Here is a 27,350-nt window from a genome sequence, read left to right as displayed (position 1 = left end):
AAAAAATGTATCACGTTAAAATATTTAACGCAATTAATGCATGCGCTGCACGACCCACTCATGCATTGTCGCGCTCAATCTGTAATGGCGCCATTATACCTATATAGAGAGCTATAAGGCAGCGTAAAATGAGTAGAGTGAATTTTGGAAGCCTTTGGAGCCTTTTGTCAATTGGCTAAAGCCTTACCCTTCGATTAGAAATATCGTGGGAAGCAATGTGGGGAAGCAAGGTAGTAACTGATCTTTTTCTTAACAACCTATGTTATTTCCCAACGCAGAGAAGATATATCAATTGGTAGCACTACGCACAGTTACGGTTCCGCTTCCCTTCATGCATTTGGGCATGGCTGCAGTATAATTTACTGAAAGCTCAACAAATACACTAGATGGCAATATTTAGTCACAATATACAAAGTCACATTTGTCCTTTAAGAATTACAAGTCTTTCTATCCGTGGATCCCTCTCACAGAAAGAATGTTAATAATGTAAATGCCATTTTGAGGATTTATTGTCATAATAAACAAATACAGTACTTATGTACTGTATGTTGGATGTATATATTCGTCCGAGTTTTATTCATTTTTTTCTTAATGCATTGCCAAAATGTATATGATCGGGAAAAATTATCAGGAATGATTGGAATTGAATCGGATCGGGAAATATCGGGATCGGCAGATACTCAAACTAAAACAATCGGGATCGGATCGGGAGCCAAAAAACATGATCGGAACAACCCTAAAAATTAGTATAACGTGTACTAACATTTTACATACTAACATTTATCTTTTAAGAGCTACAAGTCTTTCTATCCGTGTATCCCTTTAACAGAAAGAATGTTAATAATGTTAATGCCGTCTTGTGGATTTATTGTTATAATAAACAACAAATACAGAACTTATGTAAAGTATGTTAATGTATATGTCCGTCTTGTGTCTTATCTTTCCATTCCAACAATAATTTACAAAAAAATATGGCATATTTTAGAGATGGTTTGAATTATGATTAATTACAATTAATTTTTAAGCTCTGATTAACTCGATTAAAAATTTTAATCGTTTGACAGCCCTAGTCCAATTACAATAAATGATCAATAGGGTAGCTTATATAGCAAAAGTCCACTTGCTTAAATGCTATAAAATGGTAATATATATATATATATATTTTTTTTTTTTTTAGGGCTGTCAAAATTATCGCATTAACGGGCAGTAATTAATTTTTTAAAGTAATCACGTTAAAATGTTTGACGCAATTAACGCACAAATGCCCCGCTTAAGCAGATTAAAATGACAGCACAGTGAAATGTGTATTTGTGTTTTTCGGAGTTTTGGCAACCTCTGCTGGCGCTTGGGTGCGACTGATTTTATAGACTTCAGCACCTATGAGCATTGTGTAAGTAATTATTAACATCAACAATGGCGGGCTACTAGTTTATTTTTTGATTGAAAATTTTACAAATTTTATCAAAACGAAAACATGAAGAAGGGTTTTAATATAAAATTTCTATAACTTGGACTAACATTTTTCTTTTAAGAACTACAAGTCTTTCTATCCATGGATTGCTTTAACAGAATGTTAATAACGGTGATGCCATCTTGTTTTATTGTTATAATAAAGAAATACAGTACTTCTGTACCGTATGTTAAATGGATATATCCATCTTTTGTTTATCTTTCCATTCCAACAATAATTTACAGAAAAATATGGCATATTTTATAGATGGTTTGAATTACGATTAATTTATTTTTAAGCTGTACTTAACTCGATTAAAAATTTTAATCGTTTGACACCCCTAATTTTTTTACAATGCTCGTAACAAATGGCTCAATAGAGGGCAGTGTATCCACCCAAATCAATAAAACTAAAGGCAAACACTTTCAAAACAAACAACTACAATGCCACTTTATTTAAACGAATACTCGAAGCATTGAATTATTCGAGTTAATCGATTAATTGTTGCGGCACTAGTTTAGTTTAGTTTAGTTTAGTTTAGTTTAGTTTAGTTTAGTTTAGTTTAGTTTAGTTTATTCACACATCGTATCATGGTACACACGTGAACATGGTCATATATGCAAGCAGTTCATCTGACAAGATGTATGAAAGGGACACTCCGAATGAGCTATTTAAAGCTTTTAGTAGGGGCCCAGTCAAACAACACACACATACACACATTCATACACATACATGCAATTAACTATGGGAAATTTCAAAATTCTGATTACATCGGATTTGACATGAGATACCTTAGGAATGTTATTCAAAGACAGCATATTAAACATACATAGCAAGGAGATGAGTTTTCAGTTTTTACTTAAAAATAGAGATGGAGTGTGACATTTTAAGTGTTTCGTCCAGTTCATTCCAGATCTGTGGTCCTCTGCATACAATGCCAAAGCTTGTAAACTTTAGACTTCTGTTTTTTCCTGTGATGTGATTTTTTCTTCTAGTAGTATATGTGTGCTGAGGAGTACTGATTGGGATGAGATCACTTAATTTATGGTTTAGTTTATTGAGGACCTGATACATTATGCAAGCATTTTGAAAGTATTTGTGTTCTTTTAGCCTCAGAAGGTGGTGGTGGTGAAATATTAATTTAGTAGGAGCATTGAACCCAGACCATGTTATGGCACGTATGACTTTTTTCTGTAGGGTTTCAAGCTTTTTTAGATAGGTTGGAAATGTCTTGCACCATATGATATTACAATATTGTAAATGTGGCTCAAATAAAGATTTATACAGGGTGAGAAGTGCAGATAGTGGGATATAATGTCGCAGTTTAAAAAAACAGCGCAGCGTATTTCGACAATTTATTTGTGAGCTCATCAATATGTTTTTTAAAATTAAGGTACTCATCAATATGGACTCCCAGGAATTTTGTAGAGCAGACTCTTTCAATGGTTTCTCCATTTATGTTTAAGCAGATTTGTTTGATGGGCTGGTTTTTATTGGAGCGAAACACAGTGTAATTTGTTTTATTGATATTTAGAGAAAGTTTATTACATTTGAACCATGTGTCTATTTTCTTTAGTTCACTATTTATGATTTGCTCAAGTGCAGAGGGATGTTTATGGGAAAAGAATAAATTTGTACCATCAGCAAATAGTATTTTATAAAAAACAGATGAGGAATTAACAAAGTCATTAATGTAAAGGATGAAGAGGAGTGGCCCTAAGATGGAGCCCTGGGGGACTCCATGATTGAGGAGTTTGTATGATGATTCGGAATTGTTAATCTTGACATACTGATGTCTTCCAGATAGATAGCTACTGAACCACTCTAGTGCTAGGCCTCTAATCCCATAATGTTGTAGTTTTATTATTAATATATCGGTCTTAATAGTGTAAAATGCTAATGCTTTGCTATCATTTTAAAATCACTTGCTGTCACATTTCATAGCACCTTTAAAGCCATTGACGTTAAAAGTTCAAAATTCCTATTTGTGTGCCTGGCCTACCTCTCCTCTTTTCAGTTTCAAAGCAAACAGAAGAAGAAGTTGAAGCGCAAAGTCATGAAAGAGGTGGCCAAAAAGACGGTGATGCGTGAAGAACAGGAGCAGTTGATCTTGGATCTTTGGCAACTTGACATGGAGGCCAGATGGAACCTTTATCGGTTAGTCTTCAGAGATACACACTTTCCATGGTGGTTGTAGTTTATCTGTAAATTTGCCCGCTCGTGTGGTTTATTAACAAAAGGCTTTGTGGTCACCTTAAGGTTGTGGATGAAACGCTACAGAGCTGACATTCGTGACGAATTGGTCATTTCCCAGGAGTTATACCAACAGGAAGCGGATCGATATGCTGAAATCAAACGTCAGGAGACTCTTTTGGTCCTCCAAAACGCCAAGGTGTGTAAGGGGAACAAGTCCCTTCAAATCAGTGTTGTTTTCATCATCAATGACGATATGACGTAACGATGAGGAGCTAATAACGTGGCTTGGGAGACGAGAACCTAACAAGACGAATGCCAGTGTTTGTCTGACAAGATGACGAAGAGACAAAAATGCAACATTGTTTCCGGTGTTTTCACTATTTTAATCTGATTACTTGCTTTCAGTAACGAGCAATCTTAACGCGTTCATTTTTCCAAAACAGTAATCTGTTTAAAGTTAGTTGTCTAGTGTCAGTACGCTATTATATTGTTATTGCTTCATAATGTATGTAGAATAAAGAATATTGTGGTCATGTACAAATAGCATTTTAAATAGAAAATGTTAGAAAGTTCCCACTACGCGTTCATTTCCATGGTAATCGCTCATAGTTACGGCCTGTTTTGGTCTCGAGTCACACTTGCTACCTGTTATGGGACTGAGAAAGGCTTGAAGGGCGCACGTTCGAGCTGATTGCAGTCTAGCGCAAGTCAATGGGGGTTTAAATCAACCACATCAATTTAACCCCGCTAACTTGAAGATTAAGCCTTATGTGAAAAAATCTGATCTTCCCCTTTAAATTTATTTATCAGAAAGTCAATTACACGCGATGACATTTTTCTGTTGTCATTCTTATCTTGAGGCAGCAAAGGGAGAAACATTGGTAAATGGTGTAAATGGTGTTATACTTATATAGCGCTTTTAAAAGTAACCAATACATTACTTTTAAAGTGCGTACAACAGGAGAAAAAAAATCTTAAATAGGATTAATATGTGAATTAGAATCATATTTTGAGACGATTCGACTATATACAACAATTTAGCAAAGAGCAGATGATGAGAAATTAGTCTTTTAATGTGGCGATTAGCAAAGCCTACCCTTATAAGGCTCTAGCGTCCCCAACAGGTGGATGACGTCAGCGGTAGACTGGGCTCATCGGTTTTACTATTCAGCCCATTGAGGGGGAATTATTCAGAACGAGGAAAACGCGACGAAGAGAGCCGCAAAATGTCATTGTTTCAGTCTCTGTACTCCAATATTTTACAGGATATTCTTTTTATCCAAGTATTTTTCCCTAATAGCTAAAAGAATGGAATGGTCATGACAAATAACAGTCTTGTGCTAAATGGAATATGAAATAATAAAAATGCATTTATTCGGGACGACATGGCAAATTGACTCCATAATGGTCAAAACTGTCGACTTCACCTTTACTGTCGCACCTCCCGAACGATATTGGATGCCACCTAAATCGGTTTTATGTCACTTCCCTTCCCCGGCTTCGGAGAATGTAAACAAACCAAGATACGTGACAGCTAGCCGACATGCTAACCCGAAGCGAGTGATTGTTCAAAGTCTTCGAAGCGGAAAATCACACATAACTAGCCCGGATCATTTCACATGACGACTGGGTTGTTGATTGTCTTCACCGATCGCCAGAGAGTGAGTGGAGGAGGGCAGCTGCAGTTGTTGTGCAGCTAATGTGTATGAGGAGAGCTTTTTACATGCCCATCTGTGATCAAACGTAAGTAGCCCTTTATTTAAAGAAAGTTTATAGTGTTTACTCGCTGTATTCGCAGTTATTTTTAAACACAAAGTTGCAATTTCTGATCGGGTGGAAAATTTGTCAGAACACGAACAAGCCGAGTAATGTGCTCTCCTGGCGGGAGGATGTGCGACAAGCCGCCGGTCGTCGGCTGAGGGGACAAGAAGCATGTCAGCCACAAAACGCAAGCCACATACATATTAAAATGATCCCAGTATTTGACATAATACAAAACACGATGTTAACTCACTTCCTCGTCAGTCCCATGGTCCCACAGTAGTAGGGCTTGTTTTGGCCAATATCCACCGGTGAATGGGAACCTTTTGAAACCCCAAAAACGCCTCTCCCTCGTACAGCAAGATTTTGCTGCAGCCGTTTGGCTGGCGTGATGCGAAAAATAAAAGTATTAATCCGCAAAATCAGCTGAATCCTTCGTCCTTCTCATTCAACAGTATGGCTGTATAGTCAAGAGGACTCCTTCCTCCGTACACGTCACAGCGCCCTCTTTCTCAACTCGAGACTGTTGCTGGAAGTCACTCATTTTCATGGCGCGGGATTAAAAAAACTAAATAAATATAGCGATCGCTTCCACACAAGCGGTCCATTTCATTCAGGAGCATAAAATACTGTGTGTATTATGAAATAAACATGCTTTTTCGTGTCACAGGCAATTTAAAGTAACTGAGTTTCGTTGATCATAAAGTAATCAGTAAAGTAACTAGGTTACTTTTTGAGGGGTGATCAGGTTACGTTGTTTCTGTCAAATTTTCACAATGCGCAAGTCGGTGTGACATTTTCCTATTGTTCGTGAAGTACGTCAGCTTGTGAGTAGCAGTGTTTGGTTCATGTCACTCACGTGAGATGTGCTACGCCTCTCCCTCAGCCCCCTTACCGGAGTTTAGGATGATTTTCAAGCTAGGCGGGGCTCCATTTTGCTTGTTTGGAAACATGTTAAGATTTGGTTTCTTATCTTGGCAAGAGAGCTGAGTAATCATCACACGCAAAGTTAAGTTGTCGTGTTAGCATAAGAGATTGACCAATATTGGTTTTTCAGGACCAACATCGATTAGTTGTAGTTAGAGGGGCCGATAACAGATTTTTGGAGCAGATATTCATTCATATGCAGTAAAAGTGGAAAAATAGGCATAAAAAATACACATCAAGATATTGGCGAAATGAGATTATTATGACGATTCGTCATTTTATATCAGTTTGACGATGTAAATTGTTATACCATACATGACTTATGACAGTGAATGATGACTGCCAACCCTCCCAGTTAACATGGATTGGACATCTATTACGGTAAATCACAGAGAATGAGTCGAATTTTGTGACCAGGCAGGCTAGTATTTGGAATTTGCCTAAAATGGCAACTTTCAGTAAGTTATGACAAGAGAGGACATTACGATTTACAGTCCCAGGGTGAGCCAAACAATCCTAATCATTTCTTACCACTGGTGTTAGGTCATCGGCATGACAACAACAGGGGCAGCCAAATACCGGAAGGCCCTACAAGAAGTACAACCCCATGTGGTGATTGTAGAAGAGGCGGCAGAGGTTCTGGAGGCCCACATTGTCACTGCGCTGAGTCAAGAATGTCAGCACCTCATTCTCATAGGAGACCACCAGCAGGTAAAGGCTGCATAGTGAAATCATCTGCAACCATTCTATAATCCTTTATGATAGCACAAGAGGTTGGCAAAACCTTAACATAATAAGTGCTACATCTCGACAGGTTTTTGCTTTTAAAAGGGGACCTGAAATATTGAATGAGGAGTCTACAGTCCCTGACAAAAGTCTTGTCGCTTATCCATTTTGTAGAAACAATTGCTAATAACCTGACTTTTAATTATTCAACTGGTTTCAGAAATGGCTCACATGAAAGCTAAGACCCTCCCAAATGATGTTGAATGTACAAAAATATATTTGTTTCACTGAAAAAAAGATTTATCATTTAATGAAGACAAAAAGGTCAAATTATGGCAAGACAAAAGTTTTGTCGCTTACAGAAAGTAGTGTGAAAATTGAACAAAAATTGTACTTCAAATACAAAAATATGTTACATAACATAAGCGAATTAAGTAGTGGTGCTGTGAGATCCAAATTTAATATTTTGTATGACTTCCATGGACTTCGGCAAGGATTCATAAAATTTATACTATATATTAATATTTATACTATTTATCTCTCAGGCTGCAAACAATTAAAAATCCGTGTGGCATTTGCCAATGCCCACAGCCTGTCAAAAGGATGGCAAAAGGTGGATTTTTCAGATGAATTTTCCATTGAATTACACAGTCACTGCAAATATTGCAGGAGACCTACTGGAGCCCGCATGGATCCGAGATTCACTCAGAAAAGCGTGAAGTTTGGTGGTGGCAAAATCATGGTCTGGGGTTACATCCAGTATGGGGGTGTGCGAGAGATCTGCAGGGTGGAAGGCAACATAAATAGTCTGAAATATCAACAAATCTTTGCTGACTCTCACAATTCTTACCATAAAAAGGGACAGATTCTGCAGCAGGATGGCGCTCCATCGCATACTTCGATCTCTAACTCAGAGTTCCTCAAAGCAAAGAAGATCAAGATCCTCCAGGACTGGCCAGCCCAGTCACCAGAAATGAACATCATTGAGCATGTCTGGGGTAGGATGAAAGAGGAAGCGTGGAAGACGAAACCCAAGAATGTTGATGAACTCTGGGAGGCATGAAAGGCTGCTTTCTTTGATGTTCCTGATGACTTCTCCAATAAATTGTATGAATCCTTGCCAAAGCCCATGGAAGTCATACAAAATATTAAATTTGAATCTCACAGCACCACTACTTAATTCGCTTGTGTTATGTAACATATTTTTGTATTTGAAGTACATTTTTTGTTCAATTTTCACACTACTTTCTGTAAGCGACAAAACTTTTGCCAAAATTTGACCTTTTTGTGGTCATTAAATGATCAATCTTTTTTCAGTGAAACAAATATATTTTTGTACATTTAACATCATTTGGGAGGGTTTTAGCTTTCATATGAGCCATTTCTGAAACCAGTTGAATCATTAAAAGTCAGGTTATTAGCAATTGTTTCTACAAAATGGATAAGTGACAAGACTTTTGTCAGGGACTGTACTAGTTTGTCACCTAGACGTCAAATGGATTAGACATCTAGTGCCGTCAATGGCCGCCAACCAGTTAACAAGAAAAATGCCAAAATATCTTCTAATCAAGAGTAGTGCGTACTGAGAAGGGGTGTGGCAATATACAGTGCTGCTCGAAAGTTTGTGAACCCCACAGCGATGGTCAGATTTTTTGTAAAAAAAACTAAAATAACCTTATTAAATGTTAAGTTATACCCAAATCCACAATACTGACATTCCAAATAATGGACTGAAACAAAAGAAATAGTTATATTGTCATTCTTTATTTAACAAAAGTGGTTGATTTAAGAAAAACTCAGATATCATGTGTGCAAAAGTATGTGAACCCCTTCAGTTAATAGGATATTGCGCCTCCTTTTGCAGAGATTACCTCAACCAAACGGTTTCTGTAGTGACTAATCAGCCTCTCACATCTACTTTGGGGGATTTTTGCCCATTCTTCCTTGCAGAACGCAGTCAGTTGAGAGAGGTTTGATGGGCGTCTGGCATGAACTGCTCGCTTCAGGTCCCGCCACAGCATTTCAATGGGATTTAGGTCAGGACTTTGACTGGGCCAGTCCAGAACACGAATCTTCTTCTTTTTCAGCCATTCCTTGGTTGTATTGCTGGAATGCTTTGGATCATTATCATGTTGCATGATCCACCTTCTGCCAAGCTTTAACTTCAAAACAGATGGCGTCAGGTTATGTTCTAGGATTTGACAATATTCCTCAGAATTCATGATTCCCTGGACTATGTGGAGTTGTCCAGGTCCTGAGGATGAAAAGCAAGCCCAGATCTTGACATTCCCACCTCCATGCTTCACTGTTGGGAGAAGGTTCTTTTGGTGGTATGCAGTGTTGACTTTTCGCCAGACATGGCGGTTTTGGTTGTGACCAAACAGTTCAATTTTGCACCTACATCAGTTGATGAAAACTCTTTTTAATTTAGTCTCGACAACACAACTGTTAAAAAAACAAAAAAAAACTACTGAATTGATTGATTAGGAAATCAGGTTGAAATAATAGAAAATTCCAAAATGTTGAGGGGGTTCACAAACTTTTGAGCAGCACTGTATATGCAGGGTATCCGCAAGGTCATAAATAGTTTAAAGATGTCTTAAATCCAATCATTTGAATTCAAGAACTTAAAATGTCTCAAATTCTCCTAAAATCTGACAAAAGGTCTGAAATCCGATTTTGAAAGGTCTTAAAAACCGATTAAGGTTAGTTTTATTTCGAACATGCGTAAATTTAAATCTCGCTACTTTATGTCAGTGCTGATGAGTTCGGTTGGTTTGGGGGGGTTAGCCACACAAAGCCCCACGGTTGCTAACTGCCATATGATATTGTTTAGCCACAACTAGATTTACTACCTTATTGCTATTCATCCTTCACACAACCGCTGGAAACAAAATGTCGTTTAATCCATCTGCAGACGACTGGCAGATCATGATTTTACAACACTGTGCGAGTGCGCTGGTCCTCATGGGAAACGCAGTCTTCCTTAAGGCAAAACACTACCGCTTTTGCCCACTGCCGCTTTTGCCACACTCAAATCAACCAAAACTGAAGAGTTGCCTAGTTTTGCTTTAAAAAAAAAAAACACTATTGATACTGAATTACAGGAATACCCATGCCTAATTAAAAAAAGTGTAATGCGTCTAACATTTTTCCCCATCAAATGCTGTTCATTTTGCCTTCCTTGGGGCTGTTTTGGTGAGAAAAACTGAGTACATCCATGACAGGTCGCCAGTGTATTGCCAGGCGTATGTTAACAATCCTGCACACTTAATATTCTTTCCACAGCTACGCCCCAGTTCCACAGAGTATGATTTGGAGAAGAATTACAAAATGGGGGTGTCCATGTTTGAGAGGCTGGTCAATATGGGACTTCCATTTGTCAGGCTCAACCAACAGGTTGGAAAATAGTTTTAATACTTTGCTGTATGGCGTGACATTGCTGTCGGTAAACAGCAGATTCATTGCCTGCTTACATTTCAGCATCGAATGAGGCCAGAAATCGCCAGCCTGTTGACGCCGCACATTTACGAAGACCTGCAAAACCATCCCTCTGTGTTGAACTTTGACAACATTAAGGTCTGTATTATGTTTCTTTATGTCGTTTATCTTCACTTGCTTTTTGTATTCAGGCATGAAAATCTCACCTTTTGGCGAAATTCGCCATTTTGACCTACGTGAATTGTGTAGATTCGAGGAGAACATTTTTAAGGCGGGGGGGTTGGGTGATTTTTTTTTTTTTTTCTATGTCGTACGCTTGGTATTAGGAGTGGGAACCGCTTGGTACCTCACGATACAATACGGTTTGCGATACAGTGCTCACAATAATGATGATCTGACGATATGGCGATTAGGGCTGCAGCTATCGATTATTTTAATTGTCGATTAATCGGTTAACTAGTTAGTTCGAATAATCGAGTAATCGGATAAGGAACATGAAAAATTAAAATACTGAGCTCAGCAACAAATAAATAACTTAGGATCTATGTACAACAAAAGAACAATTGGCTAACTTGCATAGCTAAAGTTTGCTAGATTAAATGCTATAAAACGCTAACATTTTTACAATGCTCTCCACAAATGTTACAGACACTTAGTCCCACAAAGAACGGCTAAATATAACAATAAACTAAATTACGGATGCATTAAAAAAAAAACAAGCTCAAACTAAAACTTAGCTTATGTTGGTCTTAACAATCAGCAGTTGGATTCCGCTATTTGAAATGAGGCAGACCACGGGACAGAGTATCCACCCAAATCAATAAAACTAAATGCAAACGCTTTCCAAATAAACCATTACAACTCCATTTTAATTAAACGAATACTCAAAGCAGCAAAATTTAATTCGAATCTTTTTTTCTAATCGAATACTCGAGTTACTCGATCAATCGTTGCAGCACTAATGGCGATACAACGATTATCGATACATTGGTCAGGAAATCATTCTAGGATATTCTAAAAACAACTAATAAACAGAAAAACAAGTTTCTGCTGTGAATTGGAATGAGTTTATCACGAGTAGACGTCCAATCCATTTGAACTGGGAGGGTTAATGCTTTTTTTTTTTTTTTTTTAAGAATTGTTTTGAATCATGTTGGAAAGGCGCAGTCAGTGTTCTGAATCTGTTTACATTCCATTCTTTTGCACTAGTTAATGCTAACAACATTTGACCTCATTCTTCATTTGTGATTTATTGTTGTTATTGACGTGTTTATTTGTACTTTAATAAAGAATTGAAGTGTTCCAAAATGTTTTTGTAAATTAGCATCATCAAAAATTTCATTGCTAAAGGTTGCCGAAAGGTTTAGGCGATTTTTTATTTTTGCTGGAGACGCAGGTAGTGTCCGATGCGTCTCATAGATGTCACATGCATTTAGGACTCGATGCAAAATGACAGACTCGGCCGCGTCTGGGCAACGTTAGTAAACAGCCGCTATCTTTAGGCAGTAGACTTCTTATCGCTAATAAATATTACGTTACTGTCACTCGCTCACGTAGACGTAACGTTAGCCCTTCGGAGGGCTAGGTTTCTATTGATTATGACCACTGTCGATGCGTGGCTAACGTGTCTTAAATACAGGCTTTATTTCATCTGTAAAAACACAGCGCTGAAGAGTGATGAGGGTGTAAAATTAAAACATAATAAAGCTAACTGTCAGTTTTAGCTCAGTAGTCATTGCTGAATAAAACACCAAGTAGCACTGGTCCCTAATGTGCTCCAATACAGCAGGTATCATACATTTATTTTGAACACTGCAAAAACTCAAAATGCTTCAGACTAACTTAAAACTTAACTAGAACTTAAAAATAGCTTGACACAAATGGAAATTAAATTGAAACATGTGGGAAAACACGTAGCTTTCAAGTGATATGTGTCATCATGCGTAATTACATTTTTAGGTAAGAAATATGTTTTTTTTTTTTTTTTTTTTTTTTTATAAGATCTAGAAGTTTTTTGAGCGAAAGCAGTGAATTTTTTTTTCTAGTCACATCTGAGATGCAATTGTTGGCTGTTTTCAACAATGTACATCGAAAATAAAGGCATTAATTGACTGAAAATGGTTCAGTATTGGATTAAATGTCTTTTTTTCTCATGTATATTTATAACTGCTCTATACCTTAAAAAAAACTGTTTTATCCGATTACTCGATTAATCGATAGAATTTTCGGTCGATTACTCGATTACTAAAATATTCGATAGCTGCGGCCCTAAACGGTTTAAACACCAGCGAACATGGACGAAGAACGTTTCATCATGGAGGTCGAAAGTCACAAAGTCATTTATGATGCAGCAGATCATTATTATAAGGACAGCATTAAAAATGAAGCTGCGCTGTGTTTTAATAAGTGTGTTTTTCTGGCAATGATATCAAACACACGACGTGCTGACAACTTTAGTTTTTATTAACACACGGCGCTGACAACACTGCTGGAGGCTACACTTACATTGTCCAGAGTGACTATCTAGGCAGCTAAAGAGTCTCTCACACTTTTCGGGCCTATTAATAATAATAATAATAATAATACATTTTATTCAAAGGCGCCTTTCTGGCACTCAAGGTCACCGTACAAACATTTAAAAATATTAAAAGAGACAAAATGAAAGTATATAACGTATGAGGAAATTTAAAATACTAAAAGAGATATAGGGGCAGTTAAGAACACTAGAACTAAGTGATTATTGTGTATAGGCTAGTCTAAACAGGTGAGTTTTGAGTTTTGTTTGAAAAAGGGGGAGGGAATCTGTGTTCCTGAGATCGGGTGGGAGTGAATTCTGAACGCTGAACGCTCGGCTCCCCATGGTGCTAAGGCGAGCGGGGGGGAGAGACAGTTGTATGGAGGAGGAGGATCTAAGGGCACAGGAGGGAGTAGTAACATGAATTAGATCAGACAGGTATGGAGGGGAGAGGTTATGGATGGCCTTGAATGTGAGGAGGAGAACTTTGAACTGTATTCAAAAGTGGACCGGGAGCCAGGAAAGCTGTTGGAGGACTGGAGTGATGTGGTGGATGGACGGGGTACGGGTTATGATGCGGGCAGCTGAATTCTGGACCAGTTGGAATTTATGGAGAGTTTTACGAGGGAGGCCGAAGAGGAGGGAGTTGCAGTAGTCCAGACGGGAAGTGACAAGGCTGTGAACCAGGATTGCAGCAGAATGTGGTGTGAGGGAAGGGCGGAGGCGATTAATGGTGCGTAGGTGAAAGTGGGCAATCCGGGTAATGTTATTGATGTGTGTTGTCGAGGATTACTCCTAGGCTCTTGACTTGGGGGGAAGGTGAAACAGTGGAGTTGTCAATGGTAATGGATATGTTATGGTTTTTTGAGATGGTGAATTTAGAGCCAACGAGGAGCACCTCAGTTTTATTACTGTTAAGTTTTAGGAAATTGTGGGTAAACCGGATTTTTATTTCAGTGATACAGTCAGTCAAAGATGGGGGCGGGTGAGAGGAGGAGGGTTCAGAAGTGAGGTAGAGTTGGGTGTCGTCGGCATAGCAGTGAAATTGGATGTTGAATTTATGAAAAATATTGCCAAGGGGAAGTAGGTATATGATGAAGAGTAGGGGCCCCAGGACAGAGCCCTGAGGCACACCGGAGGTTACAGGGGAGGGTCTGGATTTAAATGACTTTAGTTTGATATATTGACTGCGCTATTATAAGGACTTATGTCTTTTCAGGGTCCTAGCATGCATTGCAGCCCAACAGATGTAAATAACAAATCAAAATTCTTCCATCCATCCATCCATCCATTATCTTCCGCTTATTCCGGGGTCGGGTCGCGGGGGCAGCAGCTTCAGCAGGGAAGCCCAGACTTCCCTCTCCCCAGCCACTTCAGCCAGCTCCTCCGGCGGGATTCCAAGGCGTTCCCAGGCCAGCCGAGCGACATAGTCTCTCCAGCGTGTCCTGGGTCGACCCCGGGGCCTCCCGCCGGTGGGACATGCCCGGAACACCTCTCCAGGGAGGCGTCCAGGAGGCATCCGAACCAGATGCCCGAGCCACCTCAACTGGCTCCTCTCAACGCGGAGGAGTAGCGGCTCGACACCAAGCCCCTCCCGGATGACCGAGCTTCTCACCCGATCTCTAAGGGAGAGCCCGGACACCCTGCGGAGGAAACTCATTTCGGCTGCTTGTATCCGTGATCTTGTTCTTTCGGTCACGACCCACAGCTCGTGACCATAGGTGAGGGTAGGAACATAGATCGACTGGTAAATCGAGAGCTTCGCCTTTTGGCTCAGCTACTTCTTCACCACAACGGACCGGTGCAGAGTCCGCATCACTGCAGACGCTGCACCGATCCGTCTATCAATCTCCCGCTCCCTCCTACCCTCACTCGTGAACAAGACCCCAAGATACTTGAACTCCTCCACTTGGGGCAGGATTTCTTCCCCGACCCGGAGAGGGCATGCCACCCTTTTCCGGCTGAGGACCACGGTTTCGGATTTGGAGGTGCTGATCTTCATCCCAACCGCTTCACACTCAGCTGCAAACCGCCCCAGTGAGAGTTGGAGGTCACGGCTTGATGAAGCCAACAGCACCACATCGTCTGCAAAAAGCAGAGATGCAATGCTGAGGCCACCAAACCGGACACCCTCAACGCTTCGGCTGCGCCTAGAAATTCTGTCCATAAAAATTATGAACAGAATCGGTGGCAAAGGGCAGCCTTGGCGGAGTCCAATCCTCACTGGGAACGAATTGGACTTACTGCCGGCAATGCGGACCAGACTCTGACACCGGTCGTACAGGGACCGAACAGCCCTTACCAAGGGGCTCGGTACCCCGTACTCCCGGAGCACCCTCCACAGGACTCCCCTAGGCACATGGTCGAACGCCTTCTCCAAATCCACAAAACACATGTAGACTGGTTGGGCGAACACCCATGCCCCCTCGAGGACCCTGCCGAGGGTGTAGAGCTGGTCCACTGTTCCACGGCCGGGACGAAAACCACACTGCTCCTCCTGAATCCGAGATTCGACTTCCCGACGGACCCTCCTCTCCAGCACCCCTGAATAGACTTTACCGGGGAGGCTGAGGAGTGTGATCCCTCTATAATTGGAACACACCCTCCGGTCCCCCTTTTTAAAAAGGGGGACCACCACCCCGATCTGCCAATCCAGAGGCACTGTCCCCGATGTCCACGCAATGTTGTAGAGGCGTGTCAGCCATGACAGCCCTACAACATCCAGAGCCTTTAGGAACTCCGGGCGGATCTCATCTACCAACCGCCTCAGTGACTTCAACCCCAGAGATTGAAGACCCCACCTCAGAGTCCCCAGACTCTGCTTCCTCAAAGGAAGGCGTGTCGGTGGAATTGAGGAGGGCTTCGAAGTATTCTCCCCACCGACTCACGACGTCCCGAGTCGAGGTCAGCAGTACACCATCTTCACTATACACAGTGTTAATGGTGCACTGCTTTCCTCTCCTCAGACGCCGAATGGTGGACCAGAATTTCCTCGAAGCCGTCCGGAAGTCGTTTTCCATGGCCTCGCCGAACTCCTCCCATGTCCGAGTTTTTGCCTCGGCGACCGCCGAAGCCACAGTCCGCTTGGCCAGCCGGTACCTGTCAGCTGCCTCCGGAGTCCCACAGGCCAAAAAGGCCCGATAGGCCTCCTTCTTCAGCTTGACGGCTTCCCTTACCACTGGTGTCCACCAGCGGGTTTGGGGATTGCCGCCACGACAGGCACCAACCACCTTACGGCCACAGCTCCGATCGGCCGCCTCAACAATGGGGGTGCGGAACATGGTCCACTCGGACTCAATGTCCCCCACCTCCCCCGGGACAAGGGAGAAGTTCTGCCGGAGGTGGGTGTTGAAGCCCTTTCTGACAGGGGATTCTGCCAGACGTTCCCAGCAGACCCTCACAATACGTTTGGGCCTGCCAGGTCTGACCAGCATCTTCCCCCACCATCGGAGCCAACACACCACCAGGTGGTGATCAGTTGACAGCTCCGCCCCTCTCTTCACCCGAGTGTCCAAAACATGCGGCCGCAAGTCCGATGACACGATCACAAAGTCGATCATCGAACTGCGGCCTAGGGTGTCCTGGTGCCAAGTGCACATATGGACACCCTTATGTTTGAACATGGTGTTTGTTATGGACAATCCGTGACGAGCACAGAAGTCCAATAACAGAACACCGCTCGGGTTCTGATCGGGGGGGCCGTTCCTCCCAATCACGCCCCTCCAGGTCTCACTGTCATTGCCCACATGAGCGTTGAAGTCCCCCAGCAGAACGAGGGAGTCCCCAGAGGGGGCACTCTCCAGCACACCCTCCAAGGACTCCAAAAAGGGTGGGTACTCTGAACTGCTGTTTGGTGCATAAGCACAAACAACAGTCAGGACCCGTCCCCCCACCCGAAGGCGGAGGGAGGCTACCCTCTCGTCTACTGGGGTAAACCCCAGCGTACAGGCACCAAGCCTGGGGGCAATAAGTATGCCCACACCTGCTCGGCGCCTCTCACTGTGGGCAACTCCAGAGTGGAAGCGGGTCCAACCCCTCTCGAGAGGACTGGTATCAGAATCCAAACTGTGTGTGGAGGAGAGTCCAACTATATCAAGTTGGAACTTCTCTGCCTCACACACCAGCTCGGGCTCCTTCCCCGCCAGAGAGGTGACATTCCATGTCCCAAGAGTTAGCTTCTGTAGCCGGGGGTTGGACCGCCAAGGCCCCCGCCTTTGGCTGCCGCCCAAATTGCTACGCACCCGACCCCTTTGGCCCTTCCCACAGGTGGTGAGCCCATGGGAAGGCGGACCCACGTTGCCTTTTCGGGCTGTGCCCGGCCGGACCCCATGGGAAAAGGTCCGGCCACCAGGCGCTCGCCTTCGAGCCCCACCCCCAGGCCTGGCTCCAGGGGGGGGCCCCGGTAACCCGCGTCCGGGCAAGGGAAACTTGGATCCTGTAATTTTCTCCATCATAAGGGGTCTTGTGAGCCATTCTTTGTCTGGCCCCTCACCTAGGACCTGTTTGCCATGGGTGACCCTGCCAGGGGCTTAAAGCCCCCAGACAACATAGCTCCTAGGATCATTGGGACACGCAAACCCCACCACCACGATAAGGTGATGACTCAAGGAGGAGAATCAAAATTCTTGAAATGTTGAATTGTGGGAACTCAGACCTAGCCTGACTCCCTTCAAAAAGAGTGCTCTGGATATGGTATACCCAATCAGGCAGTTTATCTACATGTTGCACTGTCATTGAGGTTGAACCTGGGTTCAAATCACACTTGGATTAATTTGTCAAATATGTACTTAAACTTAAATTTAGTTTACTTAAAATTTTGAGTACAATTTACCTAACATAATTCCAGTTTACTCAAAATTTTGAGTACAATTTACCTAACATAACTCCAGTTTACTCATAATTTTGAGGTATAAGCAATAACTTCACTTTGTAAGTTATCCATCAAAACTTAAATTCCCAAAAAATAGCAGAACTTGAAAGAAGTTGTGCCATGATGACAGATGTCATTTTGTGTCATCGGGCAAATTATCTCCCTTTTGAATGGATGTAAAAGATCCGAGCAGGACATAAATGAAGTTAGTGACATAACTTGCCGGATGACACTTAATGACATCTGTCATAAGCATTCATTAATGCCCATGATAATGTCATGTCATAATTATGACAGTCTTATGGCTGTCTTATGACACCGCTGTCAAATAAAGTGTTACCTATTAACCCAAATAAATGAACAAATAAGCCGCACTGGACTATAAGCTGCAGGATTCAAAATGAGGGAAAAAAGTAGCGGCTTATAGTCCGAAAATGACTGTAGTCCATATACTACATAGTTGAATTATAAACCGCCATGACTGAATGGAAGTTAAGCAGGCCAAATCAATCCATACCAGTGACTATAGATAATGCTGCAAATATTGTTAATTTAGTACGTGACACAGATGGGTTCGGACCACAAATAGGTTGTTTTGCTCATGTCGTAAATCTAGCTGCTAAGAGAGCTGTAGCATTCAACAGTGTGCCCCACTTCAATTTACAAATAGTAAAGATGGTTCTCAGCACTTTTATACAAAATTTCTTCAGATCAGTAAGAAGTAAGCACATAAATATTATGCACTAAAATGCATGTTTATATGATGGCAATTTAATTTTTTGCACGTTAGCAAAAAAAAAAAAAAAAACACGAAACAAAGAATACAATTGTTTTTTTTTTCAGAGCATTAAATGTATTTAATTTAATCGAAAACCGTGTCCCCCGTATCGAAAATCACACCGAACCGTGACTTAACTGTATCATTGCATCCCTATGGAACACCATAGCAGAAGCTATGAGGGGAAAAGTTTTCATTTGCCTAAATGCTTAAGTTATTAAGTGCAATTCATTTTTTTTTTTTTTTTTAACACATTTTATTTATTCTGTGTTTCTGTGCAGTATTAATATTGTTGTCTTTTACTTAAAGCAAAATGTGAAGTAAGGTTGGCCAACCATGTTTTTGAATAATATCAATGGCTAAACAATTATGAGCATTTTTTTTTTTTTTTTTACGCAACCCTTCCAGATTCTTTGTTTAACCCATAGCAATGCCCTTGACAACGAAAATGCTTTTCTTCGGAAATCTTCGGAAATGACGTCACACCTAGAAGTGCGAGGAAAGTCCGCCATAGAACAGTATTGTTTGTTGCATTGCTTCTCGGTAAGATGCCACGGCGGTGTGTGGCGATGTTTTGTTCTCACTCAAACGAAAATTTGTATGAGTGGCCAAAGGATAGCAGGGCACGTAAATGGACATCTTTCGTTCTCGCGAAGCGAATGAATTTCACGCCATCATCGAGTAGTGTTCTCTGCTACAAACACTTTGAAGATGCCTGCTTCCTTAACAGGTCTGCTTATGATCAAGGATTTGCCAAAAAGTAAGTGTGATTTTTGGATAGATGACTGATAACTTTGTCAAAGCAGAGCTTCCAACTGTTGTGGAATGTACAGTAGAAGCTAGGGACGTTAGCCGAAAGCCAACTCGCGGCAAAAGTCGTAGCATAGTTGTTGTTGTGTTCGCTAGGTTAAGCGTGTTAAATTTGTGCGTCATGTACGATCTTGTCCTAAAGGGTTAACCCACTGTCAATCGGGAAAGGGGTGTGAATGTGCATATAAGCGGGTCGGCGTCGCGGTAATTCACGGTCACGTTGCTGTAAGAGACACACACTGCCGGTGAGTTTGTGCACATTTATTTGTATTTTTATGATGTATTTTCACCTTCATGCTTCAAGCGTTGCATTGCATTTGTACGGTTCGGCGTTTCTTTCACAGTGATCGCTTGATAGCCTTCTAGTTTGTGTTTTACGAGAGCCGCTGACAGGTGAAAACTAGCGTGTTGGCATTGAGTCAATCTCGCAGAGAATCAGCGAGCGGCTCAAGTCACGCAGTGAATCATGGGAAATGTAGTCTCGGGACAACACTGAAGTGGTGCTTTGTAATCTGTTCGCTTGTGTGAAAAAACTACATTTCCTCACGCCATTAGACGCCACTTCCTGCCGAGAGCCCCAAGTTGTGTTCATACTGTTAGCTCCATGTGTTAATAAAGAAACAAAAGTTGTCAGCACGTCGTGTGTTCGATACCTTTGTCAACAAAAAGCTCATAACAAGACACTATGCACGATCCGTTTAAGAGACGCTGGGACTGGAAGTAGTAGTAGCTGGTAGTACGAGGCGAGGCGGAGATGAGCGAGAAGCAAAACTTCGCGGTCGAATGTGAAAGCATTCCGCTATTATTTTGTTTTCTTATTGTTGCCGCAATAAAGTGGAGAAAGCCATCAACGACTCATCTCCTTCTTTGCCCCCAACATTTTTATATTATTATTTTATATGCACGAGAGCTGCTGGATCTGCCAAAATGAACATGCAGTCTGATTATTGTTTTTTTAAACAATGTCATCAGATAGACAAAAACATGAAATTATGTGCAAATGCCTGCATCTTCAAATCATGAAAATAATAACAGCCTATATCATACCAATCTTGTAATCTCGATGGGTCTTGTGTCCATTCCATGTCAGGTAGTCTAGGCACATTGTTTGCATCCTGATTAGCGTCTGGCTAATACATGTTAGGTCCAACATAAAATTCCAACTTCCTCTTCTTCCTCCAACTCTTCAAAAACTTGGATCTCCTCCCTTGCGCTCGATCTATCGCTTATATCTCTGTTTGAATCATTGTTTGAAGGGCTTTGCATGGCGGCCGTATGTATGGAGCTGCCATCGCTGTTCGCGGTGTGACGTATAGCGGTGCAACGGTTCAGTTAGCCCACGGTTCGGTTTGAACCTCGGTTTTGGGATCACGGTTTCGGTTCGGTTTCGGTTTGCGTTTTTTTTTTTTTTTTTTTTTTAACTGCCTTTATTTTGCTTTCAAAAAAATGAAATAAACACTTAAAATATAAACATTTTCGACTGTTAAAATGCCTCTTAGCTCTTTGGCTAGTGTAGTGACTGGCTACTGAAATACAAACACAGTAGTAAAAAAGTTACTTGGCAAAGTAACAGGTGATACCGTTCATGTTTTTTTTTCATTAAAAAAAACAAACAAACAAAAAACAACAACAAACAAACCCAAAAACATAGTAAACTTTGCTATGTTTGGAGGTCATTTAATGTTGTAAATCAAACGTTAAAGCTGATAAAATTGCTCCCGTTTTTGCATTAGTTCCCTTCTGTCTACTTTCGACATGTGAAAATTTAAAAACTGTTTCATCCTTTAAAGATAGACTCAAGTCAAGATTTTGCCAATTTAGGAGTATTTTAGATAAAAAGTGGCTTAGGTTCGCTCGGAAGGTTTACTACAACAGAGCCTTTCTGAGACGTTTACTGCTCTAAAATGGCGGCTGTTTACTAACGCTACCGAGTCTGTCATTTCGCATGTAGTTCTGTTTGCATGAGATATCTAGGCGTAGATTGTATTCTGTCGGCTACAGTCAGGAAATATTGGAGCCGCCTAGCATCGCGTTTGCTACAGCGTCTCAACAAACACTCTTCCCTTTCCGTGTCTGACTTTTTCTCGCGTCATTCAACCAAGGTATTAACGAACATTGTCTCGTTGCAGAAACGGTGTCCATTCCGAACGGATGGAAAAAAAAAAAAAGAAGCGTAATGCACGAAAAACGTGCAGATTTTGAACGTAACGAACGGCGTACACATTTAAAAATCAGTGCTCACTTGTACAAATTACGACGAGACCGCACAACTTGACAGGTATGAATTACAGTGGACCGTCACAGTTAGGTAGTAGCACTCTGTAGCACGGGACGTCCAACTATCAGTGGTCAGGGCGAAATGCTTTAGCGAAATCATCTTCGATGGCTTTGCGTGCCATTTCATAAATGTCGGGGATTACGTTGTTGGAAAAATATGTCCGCGAGGGAACAATGTAAAGCGGGTCAAGCGTTGCAAACAAATTAACAAAGCCCGCCGTGTGTTTTCACTGGTGTCATCTTCGGGGTTGTCCTGCCCTGAGAAAGTGATATCTGTGGGTGATGCAGGCTGAGGTGCCGGAGTCATGTTATAAAAGTGTTGCCATTACCATGGGGAACAAGCGCCGAGCAATGCTTGCAAAATTTTTTTTGCCAATATTTTCTCTCATTCGGAATACATTATTTGCAAAACCGAAAAGGCGCGGTTCATAAAGGCGTATTGAGCCGTACAGGGCGAACCGAACGGTTCGGTTTTGAACCGCAAACCGTTGCACCACTAGTGACGTATCACTTCCGGGTTCGTCCCCTTTCAGGCTCGAACTTCGGAAACGCGATTATTTTGTCAAATATACGACATATAAATTATTTTTTCATGCTTTATTTGTTGGACAATGTTTAATTACTTTAATTGTTACCCTATTTGGTGGAGCTGGGAATCTTTGGGCACCTAACGATTCGATTACGATTACGATTCAGAGGCTCTGATTCGATTATAAAACGATTATTGATGCACCCCCCTCCTTTTTTTTTTTCTTTTTTTTTTTATGTTTTGTACATTAGTTCCAAAATTGTTCAAAAATACTCTCAGGCTAAACCACACTACTATTTCAGTATCAAGTTAACATATAGCAGTAAACAAATATACAAAATTAACATTAAATAAAAAACTCCAGTCCCCATTCTGTATCAGCAGTTTTAAACTACATTCAATTAATTTAATGTTGTGAATCAACCGTTAAATTTGTCAAAATTGCTCCCGTTATTCCATAATTTCCCTTTTGTCTACTTTCGACATGTGAAAGTTTTAAAACTATTGTAAAGATACATTCAATTCAATATTTTACCGATTTAGGAGTATTTTAGATAAAAAGTTAATAAGGTTTGCTTGGAAGGTTCGCTACAACAGCCTTGGAGGGAAGTGTACTGCTTTAAGATGGCGGCCGTTTATAACTCCCGCATCTAACTTTTTGTAGATGTGCTGCTAACACTACCAAATGAATAATGCATCTAGTCCTATATAAATGATATCCATCGTAACATACGGATGTACTTTTCTAGCAGCTTTTCGGCAGCAGTCGGGATGTTGTTGTGTTTTTTTATCTCGTTGCATGAGTTGAGCTAGAGCCGTGAGTTGAGCATTGGCATTACCCGAGGGGCCGGGTAATGGGAAGCATGATGTTTAGCTACTCTCGCTCCGTTCCGTCCCGAAGACCGCTCGGCGCGCTGAGTGTTGTGTACTTCCGCTTTACTTCGCATATTTTAATAATCGGAATTTGGATGTTTGTGAATCGTTCTCGAATCTTCCACGGCCGAATCGCGAATAATCTAAGAATCGGAAATTTTGCACACCTCTACTATTTGGCATGTTGTGAAATTACCTCACATTTCTGCTTTAAGAGGCAGGGTCTATTGTTTTTAGTTGTGATTTCTTAAAAGGTATTTGTGAATTTAAGAGTAAACATTTATCGCGTTTAAATGGGTGTACTTGATCTATTAATATATACTGTATTGTCACTGTGTTATTGTAAATTCTTTTTTTTTTTTTAAATGGGGGGGTGCAATAATATCGCATATTGCAATAATTAATGAGATAAATTATCGCATACTGAAATTTGTTACTGCGACAGGCCTATTCATGCCTGCATGTTTTTGTGAGAACAAAATAATTATTTTTATTCAAATTCCTTTTTTACAGGGTTTGAAAACCAATTTGTTCTTTGTGGAGCACAACCAACTGGAAAAACAGTTCAAGGAGGGAAAAAGCCATCAGAACCAACACGAGGCCACATTTGTCGTCGCCCTTTGCCGTTACCTTCTACTTCAAGAGTACAAACCTGAGCAGATTACCATCCTAACGACATACACAGCCCAGTTCCAATGTCTGCGCAAACTCATGCCTGCCGCACAATTCTCAGGCGTCCGAGTGCACGTAGTGGATAAGTACCAAGGAGAAGAGAACGACATCATCTTGTTGTCTTTGGTGCGTAGCAACACGCAGGGTAGAGTGGGCTTCCTCAACATCTCCAACCGCGTCTGCGTGGCTTTATCTCGGGCAAAGAAAGGTCTCTACTGTATCGGCAACAGTGAAATGCTAGGCCAGGTGCAGCTATGGCACAACATCTTCAGCACTTTAAAGGAGAAGGATCAGATCGGGCCCTCCCTAACTCTGTGCTGCCCAAATCACCCGGAACGGAAGATCCAAGCCTTTCGTGCAGAAGATTTCAAGGAGGCTCCCGAAGGTGGCTGCACCCAACCTTGCGAGTTCCGTTTAGACTGCGGCCACGTGTGCGCGAGCGTCTGCCACGCCTACGACAAGGAGCACGAACAATACAAGTGTCTTAAGGACTGCACGAAAATTCTATGCGATTTAGGACACAAATGCCCACAATCCTGTTATCAAGATTGTCCGGAGGAATGCCCAATCAAGATTGAAAAGACCATACCTATGTGTGGGCACAAACAAATGGTTCCCTGTTTCCAGGACCCGAGCACATTTTTGTGCAAAATGCAATGCCAGAAAACGCTCCAGTGCGGACATCCCTGTACATCATGGTGCAGCATGCCATGCACCAGCAAGTGCATCGTCAGTGTCACGCTCCAACTAAGATGTGGTCATAGGCAGGAGGGTGCTTGTTTCTACCAAACCGTAGATGACGTAGATGACGAGCCTCTGTGTAAGACCCCGTGCAAGCAGCAGCTTGAATGCGGCCACGCCTGTCGTGGAACCTGCAGCCGATGTTACAACGGTCGCTTCCATTTGGCCTGTTCTTACAAGTGCGATCGTCTCCTGATATGTTCCCATAAGTGCACGGGGAACTGCAACCGTGACTGTCCGCCCTGTCAGAAGCCCTGTGAGAACTGCTGCGTCCACAGCAAGTGCATGAAGAAGTGCGGGGAACTCTGCTCGCCGTGCAACGAGCCTTGCGCATGTCAATGCCCTCACCAAAGCTGCGGCAAGCTATGCCACGAGCCGTGCGATCGGCCGCCGTGCACCCAGCCCTGCGCCCTGACCCTGGATTGCGGCCACCCGTGTATCGGCTTGTGTGGAGACAAATGTCCCAGCGAATGCCGCGTCTGTGACGAAGACAAAGTCACGGAGATTTTCTTTGGCACGGAGGACGACCCCGAGGCTCGCTTTATCCGGCTGGAAGACTGCGGCCACATTATCGAGCACGAGTCCATGGATGCTTACATGAGCATGGATGATGACCAACAGGCCGACCGGGAAGGGCAGATGGCCATAAAACTAAAGGAGTGTCCAAAGTGTCGAACTCCTATTCGCAAGAACCTACGCTACGGAGCTCACGTTAACAAAAGTCTGGCGGCAATAGAGATGGTCAAGAAAAAGATCAACGGGGATCAGGTGAACGTGAAAAAGCGCAGTGAGGAGCTCAAGTTGCCGTTGATGAGCCTTTTACAGGAAGGTATGCTTTTCGAAGCGCAATACCTGGAAATGGAACGTGTGCTGAAAAGCAAACAAATCACGGCGCTTGATATATGGGTCATAGAAAACAAGGTGAACTTCATTACAAGGATTCAGAAACTACGGAAGGTCGTGAAAGATCAAGTCGTAGACTTCAGAGTGATGACAGATACTTTCCTGTCGTGGGTTAATAACCCTTTCCAGAAATTCACCGAGCAGCAGCTGTTTGATTTGCAACGGGAGCTGCAGAGGCTCACGCTCTGGGCGGAATTCATCGTTCTTTCGAGCAAAGCGGCCATGCTCCGCAAAAGTAACATAATCGAAACCGAGAAGCAAATAGCGGATGAAGGGCTGAAAAAGCACGGCCAGTTTACCGAGCGCGACCAACGAGCGGTCACCGAGGCTTTGGGGGTGATGAAGCAAAAAGTTCCCGTTACCGGTTTAGGGATCAGCGACGAGGAGAGAAAGATGATCGTCTCGGCTATGAATATGCGCTCGGGACATTGGTACAAATGTCCCAACGGTCACGTCTACCTTATCACGGAGTGCGGCGGGGCTATGGAGGCCCGACGCTGCCCTGATTGCAATGCCACCATCGGCGGGCAAAGCCACAGGCTGGCCAGCGGCAACGCAGTCGCAACTGAGATGGACGGGGCACGACACGCCGCTTGGTCCGAAGCTAATAACCTGCTTAACTTCGGAAATCTTAACCTTGACTGAGCTAACACGCAGTGCTCGTAGCTAAAATTCTTTAAATATGCATGGGCCCATTTGCCAGTTTGTTTTTTCGCATATGTAACGTTAGTGGAGTGCTTTAAATGATGCTTTCTGCACAGTTCATCCTTCACACTTAATCAATACAACTGATGCTTGTAGACTGTAGACTTCGTATAATAAATGGTGTTACTGTTGCTTTTGTCTCTTGTCAAATCTTTGGTAGCTTATCTCTGCCCACACTTTACACCTGATTCATACTGTTTCAACTCCAAAATGTTCCAAAAAATTCACATGACATTGGGTTTTATTTTTATTTCCAAAGGCACATTCAATCTAACATATAGACCCTACTCACCAACGTCACACAATGACGTGTCGCTGTATCCGGCCGCCATATTGTCCGTCTTTGTTTATCCGTATTCTCAATGGTTTCAATTTTTCGTCCAATTTATAGTGCAATTCATGGAAGCCCCGGTGCTTTCAGACGCTGTGAACTCATTGGATGCGTTGCATAAAAAGCGTTATGTGGAAAAGCTTCAGTCTATCCATTCGCCAGATCCATATTTGATGCCTAAATCGATATTTTTCGACCCGCTGTCTTCGCCCTCTCTGCCTGACATCTGCTACCCTAACTATCTTGTCCACACAAAATCAGCCTATTCTCATGAAAGTTTGAAAAACTTTAAGAGCAGCACTCTAAGCAACATTACCCCGTGTGACCCTTTACTTCCAATTTTCTAAAATGGCGACAATCAACAAAAAAAAAAAAAAAAGACTGCGATGGCCGACGCTTCAAGGATAGGTGGATATTGGACTATTTCTTCAATAAAATTGTGTCTGCCTCATTTGCAAAGAGACAATCGCTGTTTTCAAAGAGTTCGATGTGACGCGATACTATTACCGAATAAGACACGCTGACATGTACGACAACATTACAGTGAATATACGCAGCGAGAAATTATAGCAACTTGAAGCTAGTTTAATTTCACAGCAGCAGTATTTCGCAAGAGCCCGAGTGTCGAAAGAGAACGCCACAAAGACGAGATTGTTGAAATTATAAAAAAAAAAATATATTAATAAAGCAAATGTGACACACAGAAGGGCTTGCTAAAATTTGTTTAAATATATTGTTCTATGTAAATCAGCCAAGGTAGCCCCCCGCAAAAGATGCACCGATACCGATACTAGTATCGGCAGGGGGCGCCGATCCGGCCCGAAATGGTGGTATCGGTATCGGCG

The 27,350-nt window shown here is 42.1% G+C and overlaps 1 protein-coding gene across 4 annotated transcripts in view; it reads left to right on the top strand.

Moving 5' to 3' along the window:
* Positions 1-26,306, top strand: part of znfx1 (zinc finger, NFX1-type containing 1) — a 62,236-nt gene extending 35,930 nt beyond the window's left edge. For all 4 annotated transcript variants that reach the window (XM_057845567.1, XM_057845566.1, XM_057845564.1 and 1 more), the window contains 6 exons: positions 3,468-3,607; positions 3,710-3,842; positions 6,878-7,045; positions 10,349-10,459; positions 10,544-10,639; positions 23,667-26,306. In XM_057845567.1, the coding sequence (XP_057701550.1) occupies positions 3,468-3,607; positions 3,710-3,842; positions 6,878-7,045; positions 10,349-10,459; positions 10,544-10,639; positions 23,667-26,114 (3,096 nt within the window). In that variant the 3' untranslated portion in view covers positions 26,115-26,306. The remainder of the gene's footprint in view (positions 1-3,467; positions 3,608-3,709; positions 3,843-6,877; positions 7,046-10,348; positions 10,460-10,543; positions 10,640-23,666) is intronic.
* Positions 26,307-27,350: the final 1,044 nt, after the last annotated feature.

This window comes from Corythoichthys intestinalis, chromosome 9 (genome assembly GCF_030265065.1).
Source record: "Corythoichthys intestinalis isolate RoL2023-P3 chromosome 9, ASM3026506v1, whole genome shotgun sequence".
NCBI lineage: Eukaryota > Metazoa > Chordata > Actinopteri > Syngnathiformes > Syngnathidae > Corythoichthys > Corythoichthys intestinalis.
This window is presented reverse-complemented; position numbering and strand designations above follow the sequence as displayed.